We start from the raw sequence: 13,729 nt of genomic DNA on the forward strand, positions 1-13,729 counted from the left end.
AAGCCTCAAGGTGATTGATACACCTGTAGGTCGCTTACAAGCCTGGACTGTACCATCACACATTATATTTCATAATCAAATGAAATGTCTGCAATAGACAATTTACACTATGACAAACTACTCTCACTTCAACCTGTTTCTCATTTCATGAACTGGGTACAATTCTTGTGGCAAATAAGATGATAAATCTCTCTCACAATCATCTCAAATACCTTGCTTTGATGGCATGTTCAAAATCACCATTATATCGAGTGAATTCTCCCTCTCCAATGCTAAGAGACCTGTGTTATCGCGCATTTACAATATAGCCATTTGCATATCTCTTCACAAAAGAGACTCAAACTTTAGCCAAATGCTATAGCCATCGTCGATTTCATAAAATCAATGCCTAAAATCTATTTCAACGATTCAACCGTGATTTTGACTATTCAAATGGACATTGCCATCGATTTAGCTCATCCAATAGTGAGCGTGAAGTTTGGAAACAGTTTGACTTCAAACTACAGGTTGATAACATAAATGAAACATTCCTCGCCATTGCTACATCTAACGGTCCAAATAAATATGGCATTATTCCTAGCAACGTTTTAATCTCAGATCTTGAACATAGGTTCCACGCCTTGGTCAAGGATCCTCTCTGAACATTCAAATGGCAGAATAAATTGCCAAATTTGCTCAATGCAAAGTAGTAATCATCCTTACCAACGCCTCCCAGTATTCTCGATCAACCAGAATCGTCTGATGATCTTCATTGGCTATTCTCATTCATTTGACCTCCAAAAATACCCGATTTATTCGTTGCTTCTTCGATCAATCTTGAAATTTATTCAGTCAAACACAATCTGTTTGCTATCATACTCAATCACTAACCCTTGATCTGGTTTACACAGATCCTCAACAGGTTTATGCTCAATGTAAACTTCTTCATTCTCTCAATCCTGACGTCTTGACCTCTAGTCGAATCATGGGATCTGGCCTCTTGTTCCCCTTGAATTCATAAACAATGAATTCACTATGTTTTTTACAGAGTAAATTGTGGTCTATTCGTCTATAGAGATCAATGTACAAAATATGGGTTTCTTCTACAGCCTCTAATTGTCTCAAATCTCCTCACAGGTTTTACTCTCTTTTCATGATAGATTTTTTACCCTCAATATATCAGTAGTTCAGGTCTATACATTGACACTTGAACTACTATTAGTTCCAAAACCTCACGTAGTTGAAACCCAATGATGTAGAGACAATCACATAATGAGAACATCAATTCATTAATAAAATTGTACATACATACTCACATAGAAACTTTGTTCTGATTTGTTTACAATCCCTCAGGGCCTAATTTCTCCTTTAATTGGCCATTTTTCCACACCAATGGCTTACAAATTAAATAGAAATAACTATTTTCCAACTTTATGAGATTTTTAAAACCATAAAAAAACCATGAGATTGGCACTTTTGCTTGATGATAGGATTGTTTGGTAATTTATTAAGTTCGTGAGGGATTAATTTTTTAATATGTTTTTACTTGATAAATTGAAATTCATATATATTTAATTAATTTATTTTATTATATAGATATTATATATCAAAAAATGTCTTCAAAAAATGCAAATAGTTTTATCAAAAAGTTCTTTGGATGTCTACTATGTCTCAAGTTTCATCACTTGATAAAGATGATCGTAATTTTGATTTAAATGAATATTTACATATCTTGGGGCATAATTAAGAATTTGATATCTTGGGGCATAATGAAGAATGTGATCAAGAGTTTAAGGGGGAACCTAGCACCCAAAAGAAAAGAAAAAAAAGAAAAAATGAAAGTAAGAAGATAGTTTCGTGAATAATGGAAAACTAAGTATAAGTGGTTGAGAGAGGCAAAGCATGAAGGAAAAACAATTATGAAATGCATATGTTGTTGTGAAACACATAAGACAATGGGGCCATGGGAAATTGACACGGGTTGCTCTACCTTGCAACATGATTCTATATATGTTCATGCCTGTTCAAAAATCCATAAACTTTCATAGGAAAATTGGATACATGGAAATGAGAACGCATTGCATGCATTGACGATAGGAACAAAGAAAGAGTTGTCAATACTATGAAATTAGTGCATTGGGGGGTGTAAGAGGATCTACCACCCTCAAAATATGAATCTATTTGCTTGTTTGCAATGTATTACAAACACCAAATATGCCAAAAAATAAAGAATATACATCATATACAAATCAAATGGCTGCAAAAGAATTCATTTTTGCTATATCCCAATATCTTGAAGAGTTACAAATTTAAAAAACGCTGGAGAGCCCTTTCTTTTCATTGATGCTAGTGAAAGTGCAGATCATAGCTTAAAGGAACATCTTGTGGTTTATGCCATGTTTTAAAACTCAAAAAGCTTTGGACCTCAAATTTCACAGTTCTTAAAGCTCATAAATGTTTGTGATGGAAGAGGGAAAACAACTTATGATGCAATCAAACATTTAATGGAATCAAAGTGTCTTTCAAAACAAAGATTGATAGGAGTTTCTACAGATGGTGCGTCTTCAATGGTTGGTAATGAAAATTATTTTATTGTTTTCTGAAGAAAGATGCAGTGAATATTGTATGTGTTTATTGCGTTGCTCATCGTGAAGATTTAGCTCCATTAGGTGCTTCAAAAAGAATACCTGAATTATTGTTTGTTGAGAAATTAGTAAATAAGGTACATTCTTGGGTGCAAAATTCTACGAAAATAAATAGTCAACGTATTGCTCTACATGAGCTTATGCAACTTGAAACTCTTCAAGCTTTTCAAATCCATGTAGTTAGATAGCTTTCAAGGGGACAAGTCATTGAAGGACTTGTTGTACTTATGCCTCCCATATTAACATTGTGTAAAAAAAAAATAATATTCATGGTATGATAAGGCAAAGATTTTTGCAATATAATTTTGTTTACATATACTAGCAAATATAATGTGTGAATTAAAAAAGTTGAACAATAAATGCCAAGAAGATTCATAGCTGTCACCTCTTCAGGGGTAGTCATAGATGTCACTGTAAACAATTTAAAAATGTGGTTTCTTAGAAGTGGCACATTTTTAGATGACACATGTTATTTATCTAAATTTTTAGATGCCTCTAAATTTGGCTTTCTAGAAATTTGTGATAAGGAGGGGCTTTTTCACAGGCATGAATTGCGATTTGTAGCAATTCCACACGCATATGGCGACTATGTTGATTTACAAAAACAATCATGGAAACTGTGTAGTGAAGGTTTCGTACAAAGTTTCAAACAACTTACAAAAGATTATGTTCAAACTCTTATAGAGAGTTTGAACAAAATATTCCCTATTCTTGCATTTTTCAACTTAGTAAGGTTGTTTATCCCTTGACATTGTTTATAGGATGTTCATGGCAGAGAATAAAATTCAAAATGCTAGCTCAAAAAGCCTTTTCAACACTTACAACATCCTTATTGTGAAAGTGAAGAAAACAAAACAACATTTGATTTTGAAGCTTGTTTGAAAGAGTTGCATCCATTTTTGACACTCTTCATGTAACTGTGAGGGATCATCTATGAAAGATGCTTGGAGGATTTTTTATGTTACAAAGTTGCATACAAATTTTTCTAACATGTCAAAGTTATGACAGGCAATACTTACTATTCCTGCAAGTACACTCGCATGTGAGAGAGGATTCTCAATACAAAACATAATAAAGGATGTTGGAAGAACAAAACTATCATTTGTTGCATTGGATGCCTTGATGCGAGTGTCCTTAAGTGGGCTTGATTCATCGATATGGAATGAGAGAGGGTATATGACATAGGAAAGATGTTAAAGAAAGAATAATCTTAAATATTTAAAGTTTGTTCTTTTATGTTTATTTTTGCAATGGTGTTGTGTTTTGACAATTACCTTTTTAGGTGAAACTATCCAAAATTTAGCTAGTTTACATGATAATATTGAGTGTATTTTTTGAACATTTACATTGTTCATGCATATTATGTTTTTTTGTTTAAACTTATTTCACAAATATTGTTCTTTTAATGAAATTATTGAATGGAAAACATAATATATATATTTCAATTTTTGGAAGTTAAATTTTATTTTCTGAATTGAGACTTGTGTGATCCATAATGTGTATAGAATTTTTTTTTTTTAAATCACATTAAAAAATCTTTCCTTTAAAATTTATTATTTAATTTAATAGCAACACTATCTATATTCAATATTTTCATATAAAAACAATTATAAATATAATTTGCAATTTGCAGAAGTGAGATGAAACCTGTAAAAATATATATTAGAAGACACGTGAAAAGCAGTTTAGAAATAAAACCCTCGTAAGAAAATTCCCAAAGAGATAGGGGAGCCGTCAAATTTAACCCTGGGTTCGAGCGTTCCTTTTCAAACCCCTATGCTCGCTTTGGAATTCCGGAATCCGATGCTGGCCCGTCAGCAATTGAAATCGAAAAACTCTAGTTCCGCACGTGGCATTCCGGAATCCAACGCTGGCCCATCGGTAATTGAAAACGAAAAGTGTAGCTCCGCACGTGCTCTTAGCTGACGGGCCGAACTTCGTTGAGATCAGTCAACGTCAGCAGTCCAGTTGTCGTTTCCACCTCGCCCTTGTCGGATGGGAGTAGTCTACGGAGGCTGTAGAATGGCCCCTTTTCCGGCACCGGCCGGAAAATCGTCCGGCTCCGGCGATCGGGACTACTCCCATCCTCCACCACCATCTCCCCGCTCCGCCACCCTCTTTCTCCGCCACCCTCCCCTGACAGCCCTGACATTCCCTGCATTCTTCTGACATCCCTGACCCATCAGCGATGAGCTGGAATTCATGGCGCGCAGGGTGACCATTTCGAACCGGCGCGATTACGCTCTGCAGCTCACGCGGGTGACCATTTCGAACCGGCGGGGTGACCATTTCGAACCGGCACAAAAACGCTCTGCAGCTCACTTCCCGCTCTGAATTGCGATTCCGCTGTGCTGAGGTACCGCTCTGCAGCTCGCAGGTACCCTTCCCTTTCCCTTTCCCTGTACAATTGGGTTCGGTTGACAGCTTAACAACTTCAGCAAGGTCTGATACATCGTATAGTATTTGAAAGGCTTAACAACTTTGCTATTACCAACAGCATATCAGAGCAATTTGTAACTCCCTTTTGTTATTATTTGCGGGTACATACCAACTGGTAGGCCAAACCCATTTCTGTCTGAACAACTAGTGCATCTAATAAGATTGTTAACAACTAAACACTAAATCGGACGTGTTTTGATATTTAAAACATAATGCACTTTCCTAGAAGTTTCCTTTGGATGATTTCATCAACACAGCCACCAAAACGGTTTCAGATTTCCTACCTAGTGTATGATGGTCATATGAACTTAGATTAGATTGACTCTGGTTTACAATTGTATCTATTCTCTGAAGATACTCACCACAGCCAAGCAGTCAAAGACCATGGAATTCAAAGGAATCCAAACATGACACCCACCCAAGATCCCTACCAGTATTCATGAAGATTTGAAATGCCGGATATGGCAGGGTGGGGGGACAACAGAGTTCTTGTATGCAGAGACATTTGGCAAAGAGAGGGATTAAACCGTGCCCTTGAGATGTGGCTACAAGTACTGCTGAAGAGGACCATATATCATCACTTTAGGTCATTTGGTCAATCTGGTAGAAAATATGATCAATGCAACGCTAATAAAAACTAAAGAAGAAATTCATAGTGATTTGACAAAATCCACAATCCTCACAAGGACAAGTCTACAACAAAATTGTGGTATTTTTCGTATTAATATACCTTTGTAGTCTGAGCATTTGAACCCTGTATTTTAGTTTCCTTTGATTAAGTTTCGAGTTATGTCAAATGAATTGTCCATTTACCAAATGAGTAATACAATCTTTCAAGTTTCAATATCTTATATGTTTTAACAGTAAGCTCGAAACAAGGAAGAAAGGATATTATTTTTATCTGAAAACGAATATCTGAATATAACCACCGAGCCTTTCTGAAGGCATGGAGTTTTGGTCCCTAAATCTCAACCAAATGCCAGCAAAATTAGTCCTTGAATTTCAACAGAAGCATTATTTTGTCTTCTGCTGTTAATATTTTGTGTAGTATTGGCTTGAGAAGCTGAAGTGTCCCTATTCTTTTAGGTTTTACACGATGTTTTCCAACCAGAAATTTTAATACTTTCCATTTTCCATCTCGGACAACTATGACATTAATGTCTGATTAGATTATATAATTTTTTTCCTGGCTAATTTGTCATTGATCCAGTAGAAGTTGGCCTATCTACTGTAATAATTAAGAATGCAGTTTTAATTCTATAATTGGTAGCTCTGGTTGATTCATTATGGACAGAGATTTAAGTTTGTAGAAAGAGACTATTACAAGCAACATATGTTTAGTTAATACATAATTCATATTTTTGAGAATCAGAGGAAGTCATATTGTAATTGTAGACCTATCTGAACTTGAAACAAGCTGGATGATTTAACTAAATATATTTCATGTATTGGATTTATACTTCTGCAGTATCCGAGTTAGCCCAAGATGACTCAGCAAGGAACGTTGTGGATATAATCTTCCAAACCAGCTGGTTAAAAAAGGAGACACCTTGCAAGATAGAGAGGGTTCTGAAAATCCACAATAGCCAGAAGACCATCAACAAATTCGAAGATTACAGAGACATGGTAAAGGCTAAAGCCAACAAGTCAGCCAAGAAGCACCCAAGGTGCATAGCAGATGGCAATGAACTACTTCGTTTCCACTGCATCACATTCTCTTGTTCACTGGGTATGAATGGATTAACTAACCTATGCAATATTCCATCCTGCAATGTCTGCAATATCATCCGACATGGATTCTCCTCAAAAGTTGAGAATGGAAAAGGAATTTACACCACAGCAAACAGTGGAAAAGCCCATGATTCCATTGAGGTATCAGAGGAGGATGAATCAAAGGATAAGAGAGCAATGCTAGTTTGCAGAGTTATTGCGGGGCGGGTTAACAAGTCCCAAGACCCAGATGAGTGTTTCAATGGTGGATATGATTCATTAGCAGGTCAGGCAGGAATCTACTCTAATCTGGATGAGTTGTTTGTGTTTAATCCTAAGGCAGTGCTTCCTTGCTTTGTTGTGATGTATAAGGTCTAAAAACACAGCTGACTGTTTTAACCTTACGTATACTGATTGGCCCATTTCTTGTGTTTGGACTTATTTTAGTTACCTGTCATATTTGTTTGTGGTTTTGTAAGCAACCCCACAGCCTGATCTTCTTGTTTGCCCTCATTCATTACTCTAAATCTTCCATTGTAAGAGATGGATGTTGGTAGAGTATTTGAATTCTTTGGACAGGTTAATACCTTTAGTGTGCTGCATTATGACTTTTTTAGTAGTGACCATATATTAGGAATCTGATAAGAGTGTATAGAGCTGGCAGCGTCTTGCTGCAATGTGGTTCCCAGTGGTTTGAAGATTCTCTTAGAGAAGAGAGGATTAAATGTTACTGCTGAATATGCAGATGATGTACATGTAATTAGTTGTAGAATGGATAATATATCAATACAAATTTGTGTTATCAAAGACACTGATTTGTTTCTCCACTTGTATATATATACTCAAATTCCTAATAAAAGTCAGGGATGATTATGTTGTTTTAAATCATGTATAAGATGCACTTGCATCCAAAACGAGGCTTGTATTTGATTAAATCAGTGAATAAAGGAATCCCTCAATGTCTTTTATTTCCCCTGAAGGTTGATGTTAAATGGAATGAAAAGAAATGTAATGTACTTGTAATGCTCAGTGTAAAACGTCAAGCTTTCAGAAGTCCCAGACATGTCAAATGGTTGTTGCAAAATTTTTAAAGTCCCCACATAGCATTGAAATTGATGATAGCATTACAGCGATATCAAAGTCCTTCAATATTCTGAGAGTGGTCAAATTACAGTCCACTCAGTAAGCTTATTTAGCACTTACATAAGCATTAATCCAGTATATCTACAGAGATTTGATGATTATACAAGTTGGCATACTTGCTTAAGGGTGATGTACCCTAAATGAAGTAAGACTCCTAAATGATGTACCCTAAATTGCACAACGTATATAATTTCAAGGTAAAACTCCAGCAATAACAAACATTTATCCATGCACAAATCTCTCTTACAAGCTGTTCCAGAAAGGTTGGTGTAACAGATTTATACATCAATATGTAGTCTGGCATATTTGATCTCAAATGAGGCATGCAACCAAACCTTGAGGACAGATTTGAATAAAAATATTCTCAAGTAAAATTCTAGATATTTAGGACAAGTAAAGGTGAGTTTAAAGAGACTTTTTATGAGGCCATAAGGTGCTACCAATGCCTCATCCTTCACTTGGGCACCTGGGATCTAAACAAATCCGTGAAAGAAGCTCTAATAAAAAGTTCTTTAACGAAGATATTCCGCATGAAGTTCTTCTCATATAACTTCAGCAATAATATATCATTTATTCATGCACAAATCTGTCTCTAACATGCTGTTCCAGAATGGTTTATCTAACATATTTATACATCAATACATAGTCTGTTTTATTTGATGTTAAATGAGACATACAAGCAGGCCTTGAGAAGATCTGAATAAACATCTCCTTCAGTAAAATTTCAGATCTGTCAGGCAAGCAAAGGTGAGTTCAAAGAGATTTTTATGTGGCTGTAAGGCGCTACCAATGCCTTATTCCTCACTTGAGCCCCATGGGGTCTAAACAAATCCCTGAGGGACGCCACTCTAATAAAAAGGCAAGGGTTCTTTTGGCTGTAGGTTGCAAGTTGAAATTACCCCTCTTAATCCTTTGAAATACCCAGAAATTTCTTACAACAAATCTTACTAGAGTAGAAAAGATCATGGATTATGATCAAATGACAAATTCTTATAAACAAGTACAATATCACCCGAATTTCATTGCCTCATAATCGTTGAAGAAGAGATTTTCAGCATGAAGGAGCTTACAAAATAGATAGCATCCTCCTCTACAACACCTTGCCAAAGCATCTAGCTTGAAAGAAAATTACAATGCAAAATGATACCCAAGAGCTCAAGTGTTCATTCCTCCAACAACCATTTCAATTGGGAAGGGTTTCTTTAAATAAGAGAAGAGCCAATCTCTGATGAAATAAAATAACAATATTTTTTCTAACTAAAGATAAATTAATAAAATGTTGATGGCGGTGGCACAGAGATAACAGCTAATTTCTAAAAGCTAGATGAGTGGATTGAATGGCTCAAGAGATGCCTAAGAGATTTGATGATTATACAAGTTGGCATACTTGCTTAAGGGTGATGTACCCTAAATGAAGTAAGACTCCTAAATGATGTACCCTAAATTGCACAACGTATATAATTTCAAGGTAAAACTCCAGCAATAACAAACATTTATCCATGCACAAATCTGTCTCTTACAAGCTGTTCCAGAAAGGTTGGTGTAACAGATTTATACATCAATATGTAGTCTGGCATATTTGATCTCAAATGAGGCATGTCCGACTGTAAAATTTGTGTGAATTCTGCAAGTGATTGGCAAGGTGGTTGGAGATGACTGAGAAGCAGTGCCCAGGATTTACCATGCCAATTTGTTTCTTTTCCTATTAACCTTGTAACCCAAACTGCTCATGAGTTTATCCAAACACTTGATTTTTAGCATGCATATTGTATTGAAGAACATTTTATATATGATGGTCACTTCATACTAGTTCTGTCTCAGCCATTGCAGGGAATATTGGCCCTACCTGCTGTCGAGGAACAACCCACAATCCAATCATTGGATCAACTCCCAAAGATGATTACATTACCAGTAGAGGATGGAAATGTATTGCAGCCATTGCAAGGAATATTGGCCCTACCTGCTGTCGAGGGACAACCCAGTATCAAATCATTGGATGAACTCCCAGAGATGATTACATTACCAGTAGAGGATGGAACTGTATTACAGATTAACAAAGCTATGTATGCAGAATTTTATCACAAGAAATCTATGCCTTGTGAAGTGCTGTAGCTAGGAAATTGATATTTTTGACATATTTGTTTATATACCCATGGTAGCCTACATGTTTTATAGTAGAGATTGCTATCCAATGGTACTTTTACATATTCACTGCAATGGTCATCATTTGACATTTAAAACTCCATATGTATATGCGTATATATATAATGGATGCTTGGTTTTTTCAATTATGTTTACAGTTTCAAGTGATGTAAAGAGGCCAATAATCACTGAATCAAATAATATTATTTAAAATATAAACCTGAGGGAAAAGTGCACACTTGTGAGTCGAGACCTTAGTCAGCCCAGGGACCCCAAATTTGGCCTTATGTGTTCTCAAGTTTTTGCTTTAAAAATATTAAAATTAAAATATTCTACAAATTAAGTCTTGAAACTAGACCAGAACATAGAAAAGAGTTGCTGGCCACCATAAGCAAGTAACCAGAAGGGTAATGCATCACACAAGCACAACAAACCTCTAAGCAATCAACTAGATACTCATTACAGTGAAAAATAAATCAGTATGTTGATGTAAGGTTTAGTTTCATTAAGTTATTGATTCAAATCTTATGAAAAGAAGTAGAGCCTTAAGTATGTAAATTGTTTATTTGTGGATGTGTTAATTGGGGTATCTCTAGCTGTTGGATGGAATGACCACTGTCTTTCTAACTCAGGATTTATTTTCCCTACCCAAGTTCAAATATGAGCTAGTGACATCATAATGAACTATAATATCTTGCTAAATATTCTTGTATTAGCTTCTAGCTTTGACATAACTTGATCCTGCAACTTCACTCTAATCTTTCCAGTGAAAAAAACTGATCTTCCCCCCTCATTCAAGCAAATTGGAAGTAAATCCCTTTTATGCAATTGGCTTAGTAAATCCCTAATTCACTTCTAAAAAAGTGCGCCCAAGGTGCTTTCAGAAGTTTCCTAGAATAGAGAGCCTCACTCCTAGACTAATGCACACTAGTCTAAAACTGGTTACCTCATTTACCATGCACTTTTCCTATAAATTGATAACAACAATTAAAGGATAGAAACAGTGCCTAAAACAAGGATGTCTATATTTTCACTATAAGAGATGAGACAAATTGAAGAGGGAGCATGCATAAACCTCATTGACATACCATTCAAGATTTCCCACCCCAAGTAGACAACTATCTATTATCTATTGGATGAGGAGGACACATACGTAAAGAAACCTTTCATCACTGATCAACAACCAACTAACAAATCACATAGCATATCAATATCTCTCCAGAAACAAAGATCTGAGAAGGTGTTTGGGAGGATCAGACAACATCATAATGTATTGATGATAATCAGAAAATCATGAACCAGTTACTTTTCTCAAAATACATTTGTCCATGTACATGGAATATATTACATTTGTCCATAAATTTGTCTCCCATACAAAAAACTGTAATGATTGCATGTTGGGGAAAAATAAAATATTAATAGGTTCTTCTTTAGTGAAAGAACCATGCGATGATAGACCCCAGAAAAATGATAACAACAACCCATTCACACAATGGGGATTTATATTGATGGTGATCAATGATTTCTGTTGCAGTGGATGGTGATCCTATGTCATATTTGACATCTACATATGTGCTTAAAAATGCTCTGGACATTATATCAGTGGACATCTTTTCAATATCTGCAGAGTGATTGATGGTAAAATGTTGAAATTGACAACTCCAATTTATTGCTTCCTTATGAAGAGGTTTTAAATTGTCCTTCCGAACCCGATAGATGCCTTTCATCTGATTACATATCAACTCCGAGTTGGTGAAGACTTCAATATCATTGACATCATGTTGTTTTGCCTCTTTTAGCCCTTCAACAAGGGCAATGTAATATACCTCATTGTTTGTCGTCATTCCAGGCACTTCTCTCTTTCCATGAAATAAATGATTTGTTGCCATATTGTAAAGGACAAATTTAATAACTGCTCGACCTGGATTTGGAAAGCAAGACACTTCAATGCATAAATGCCACTTTTGCACCATTTTTTACACTTCAAAAACCTGAAAAACAAATAACAATAAATTCATGTTAAACAAGTAGACAATTATCTATTTCCTAATACTCAACATGTTTTTCAATCATATATAATTAAAAAAAGCAGATAATTTGTGTTCATTTACACTGCATCACTTTTAATACTGGCAACTATTCTGCAAAAAACACATTTAGTAATCACCACTTTATATAGATGAAATGCTCATTATAGGACCCAAATCTATGAGTTTTAAAATAAATGATACTCAAGGAAGTGAATATTGTATGCAGTTCCCTTATTTTTGGATGTGTGAATAGGAATAATTCTGATCATAGACTAATTCACATCATTCTTTGGTGTGTCTGTTGATAGTAAGTGCAGATTCCCTTATTTTGGGATGTGTGAATAGATTAATTCAGATCACAGTGAACATATTGCTTCATTATTCTCAAACATTTATGTATATTAGTCCCCTCACAAAGGTACCATTACACTAAGGTTGGAGAATTATAGTGTATTATGGTGTGTCATAAATACCATCCTGTACAGCATCATCATTTCCCAACATTCTTATTTTTGAACCCTTGAGGCTTCTTATAAAATTGTTTTGCCCATTACCCTGTTTCAATGGTTGGAAGCTTTATTGATTCAGTTTCTTTGTGCCCAGTATTTGATAGCAAAGAGTTTCAATTTCTATGTGTTTCTATGAATTTCATGGAGAAGGATTGTTAGACCAGATTAGTTAGGTTGAGTGGCCTGTATAGAGGTGATCGTAGAGAAGTTGCACTCAGAATTGCATTGAACACAAAAACTAAAACTCAAAGCCCTGATTGGCATACTGAACAGCAAAGGTACATCTTGTTATTCCATTGCCCACTAACTGTTGTGCAAGCTACACTGAAGACAGAGATCATATTTTCACCTAACGATTGAAAGTGCACTAACATGCCTGCATTTTTTAGGGCAGGTGACCTGACATTCTTATTTCTTGGAGATTGCTCTCTGGTCTTCTAGGTCTCATTTCCGGTCAGTTTCCTTTTTAGACTTGAAGGACAAGTTCTCGGTTGGATTTTCTGATGGGGCCTCTTCCGGAGTCGGTGTGGATGGTATTCATATCCGGATCATCTCTTCAGAGGTGTATAGTTTTTTGCTGGTACGGAGGAGCAAGTTCCAATTGCAGGGCAGAATTGTTTGCCCTTTGGGGGTGCTGCAGTGTGCCTTTTGGTTGGCAATTGACAAGATTCTTGTTGTTGGAGATGCATTGACAATCATCTAATGGATTCAGGGGTCCAATGCTCTTGAGGTCTCCTTCTTGGTTAATTAAATGGAGACAATTTGGTCACTTCTCCCCTCTTTTGGTTAACTGGATGGAGACAACTAGGTCACTTCTCCCCTCTTTTGTTGACATCTCTTTCCAGCACGTGTTTAGAAAGCAAAATCAGAATGCTGATGCTCTATCCAAGTGTGGCATCTCCATCTTTCCTGGGCTATTTTTTTTTATGAATAACTGCTCCACAATTTTGTTCATGGCGAAGGTTTTTTCAAGGTATAAGCATGCAGGTCGGCAATGCTTTGTTTTAGCAACAATGCGATGGAGGCTCTGTTTTGTTTTTCTGTTCTCTTTATATCTATTTTTAAAGTCACAACCTAAACTGTCACCAAATTGATATGGAGGGTTGTGATCATCTGGTCAGAAAAGAAAAGA

At 35.8% G+C, this 13,729-nt stretch overlaps 1 protein-coding gene across 1 annotated transcript; it reads left to right on the forward strand.

The window, feature by feature from the left end:
* The first annotated feature begins 6,439 nt into the window (after positions 1-6,439).
* On the forward strand, positions 6,440-7,232 carry LOC149245445 (uncharacterized). The gene has a single exon (XM_089455599.1). It carries the CDS (start codon positions 6,507-6,509, stop codon positions 7,149-7,151), a length of 645 nt encoding a protein of 214 aa, XP_089311725.1. The 5' UTR covers positions 6,440-6,506; the 3' UTR covers positions 7,152-7,232.
* Positions 7,233-13,729: the final 6,497 nt, after the last annotated feature.

Source organism: Pinus tabuliformis, chromosome 7 (genome assembly GCF_031772625.1).
Source record: "Pinus tabuliformis cultivar Carrire ecotype Pingquan chromosome 7, CPIR1, whole genome shotgun sequence".
Lineage (NCBI taxonomy): Eukaryota > Viridiplantae > Streptophyta > Pinopsida > Pinales > Pinaceae > Pinus > Pinus tabuliformis.

Coding starts and splice junctions, on each gene's coding strand:
- LOC149245445 (XM_089455599.1), top strand. CDS start 6,507: ATGTATTGGATTTATACTTCTGCAGTATCCGAGTTAGCCCAAGATGAC.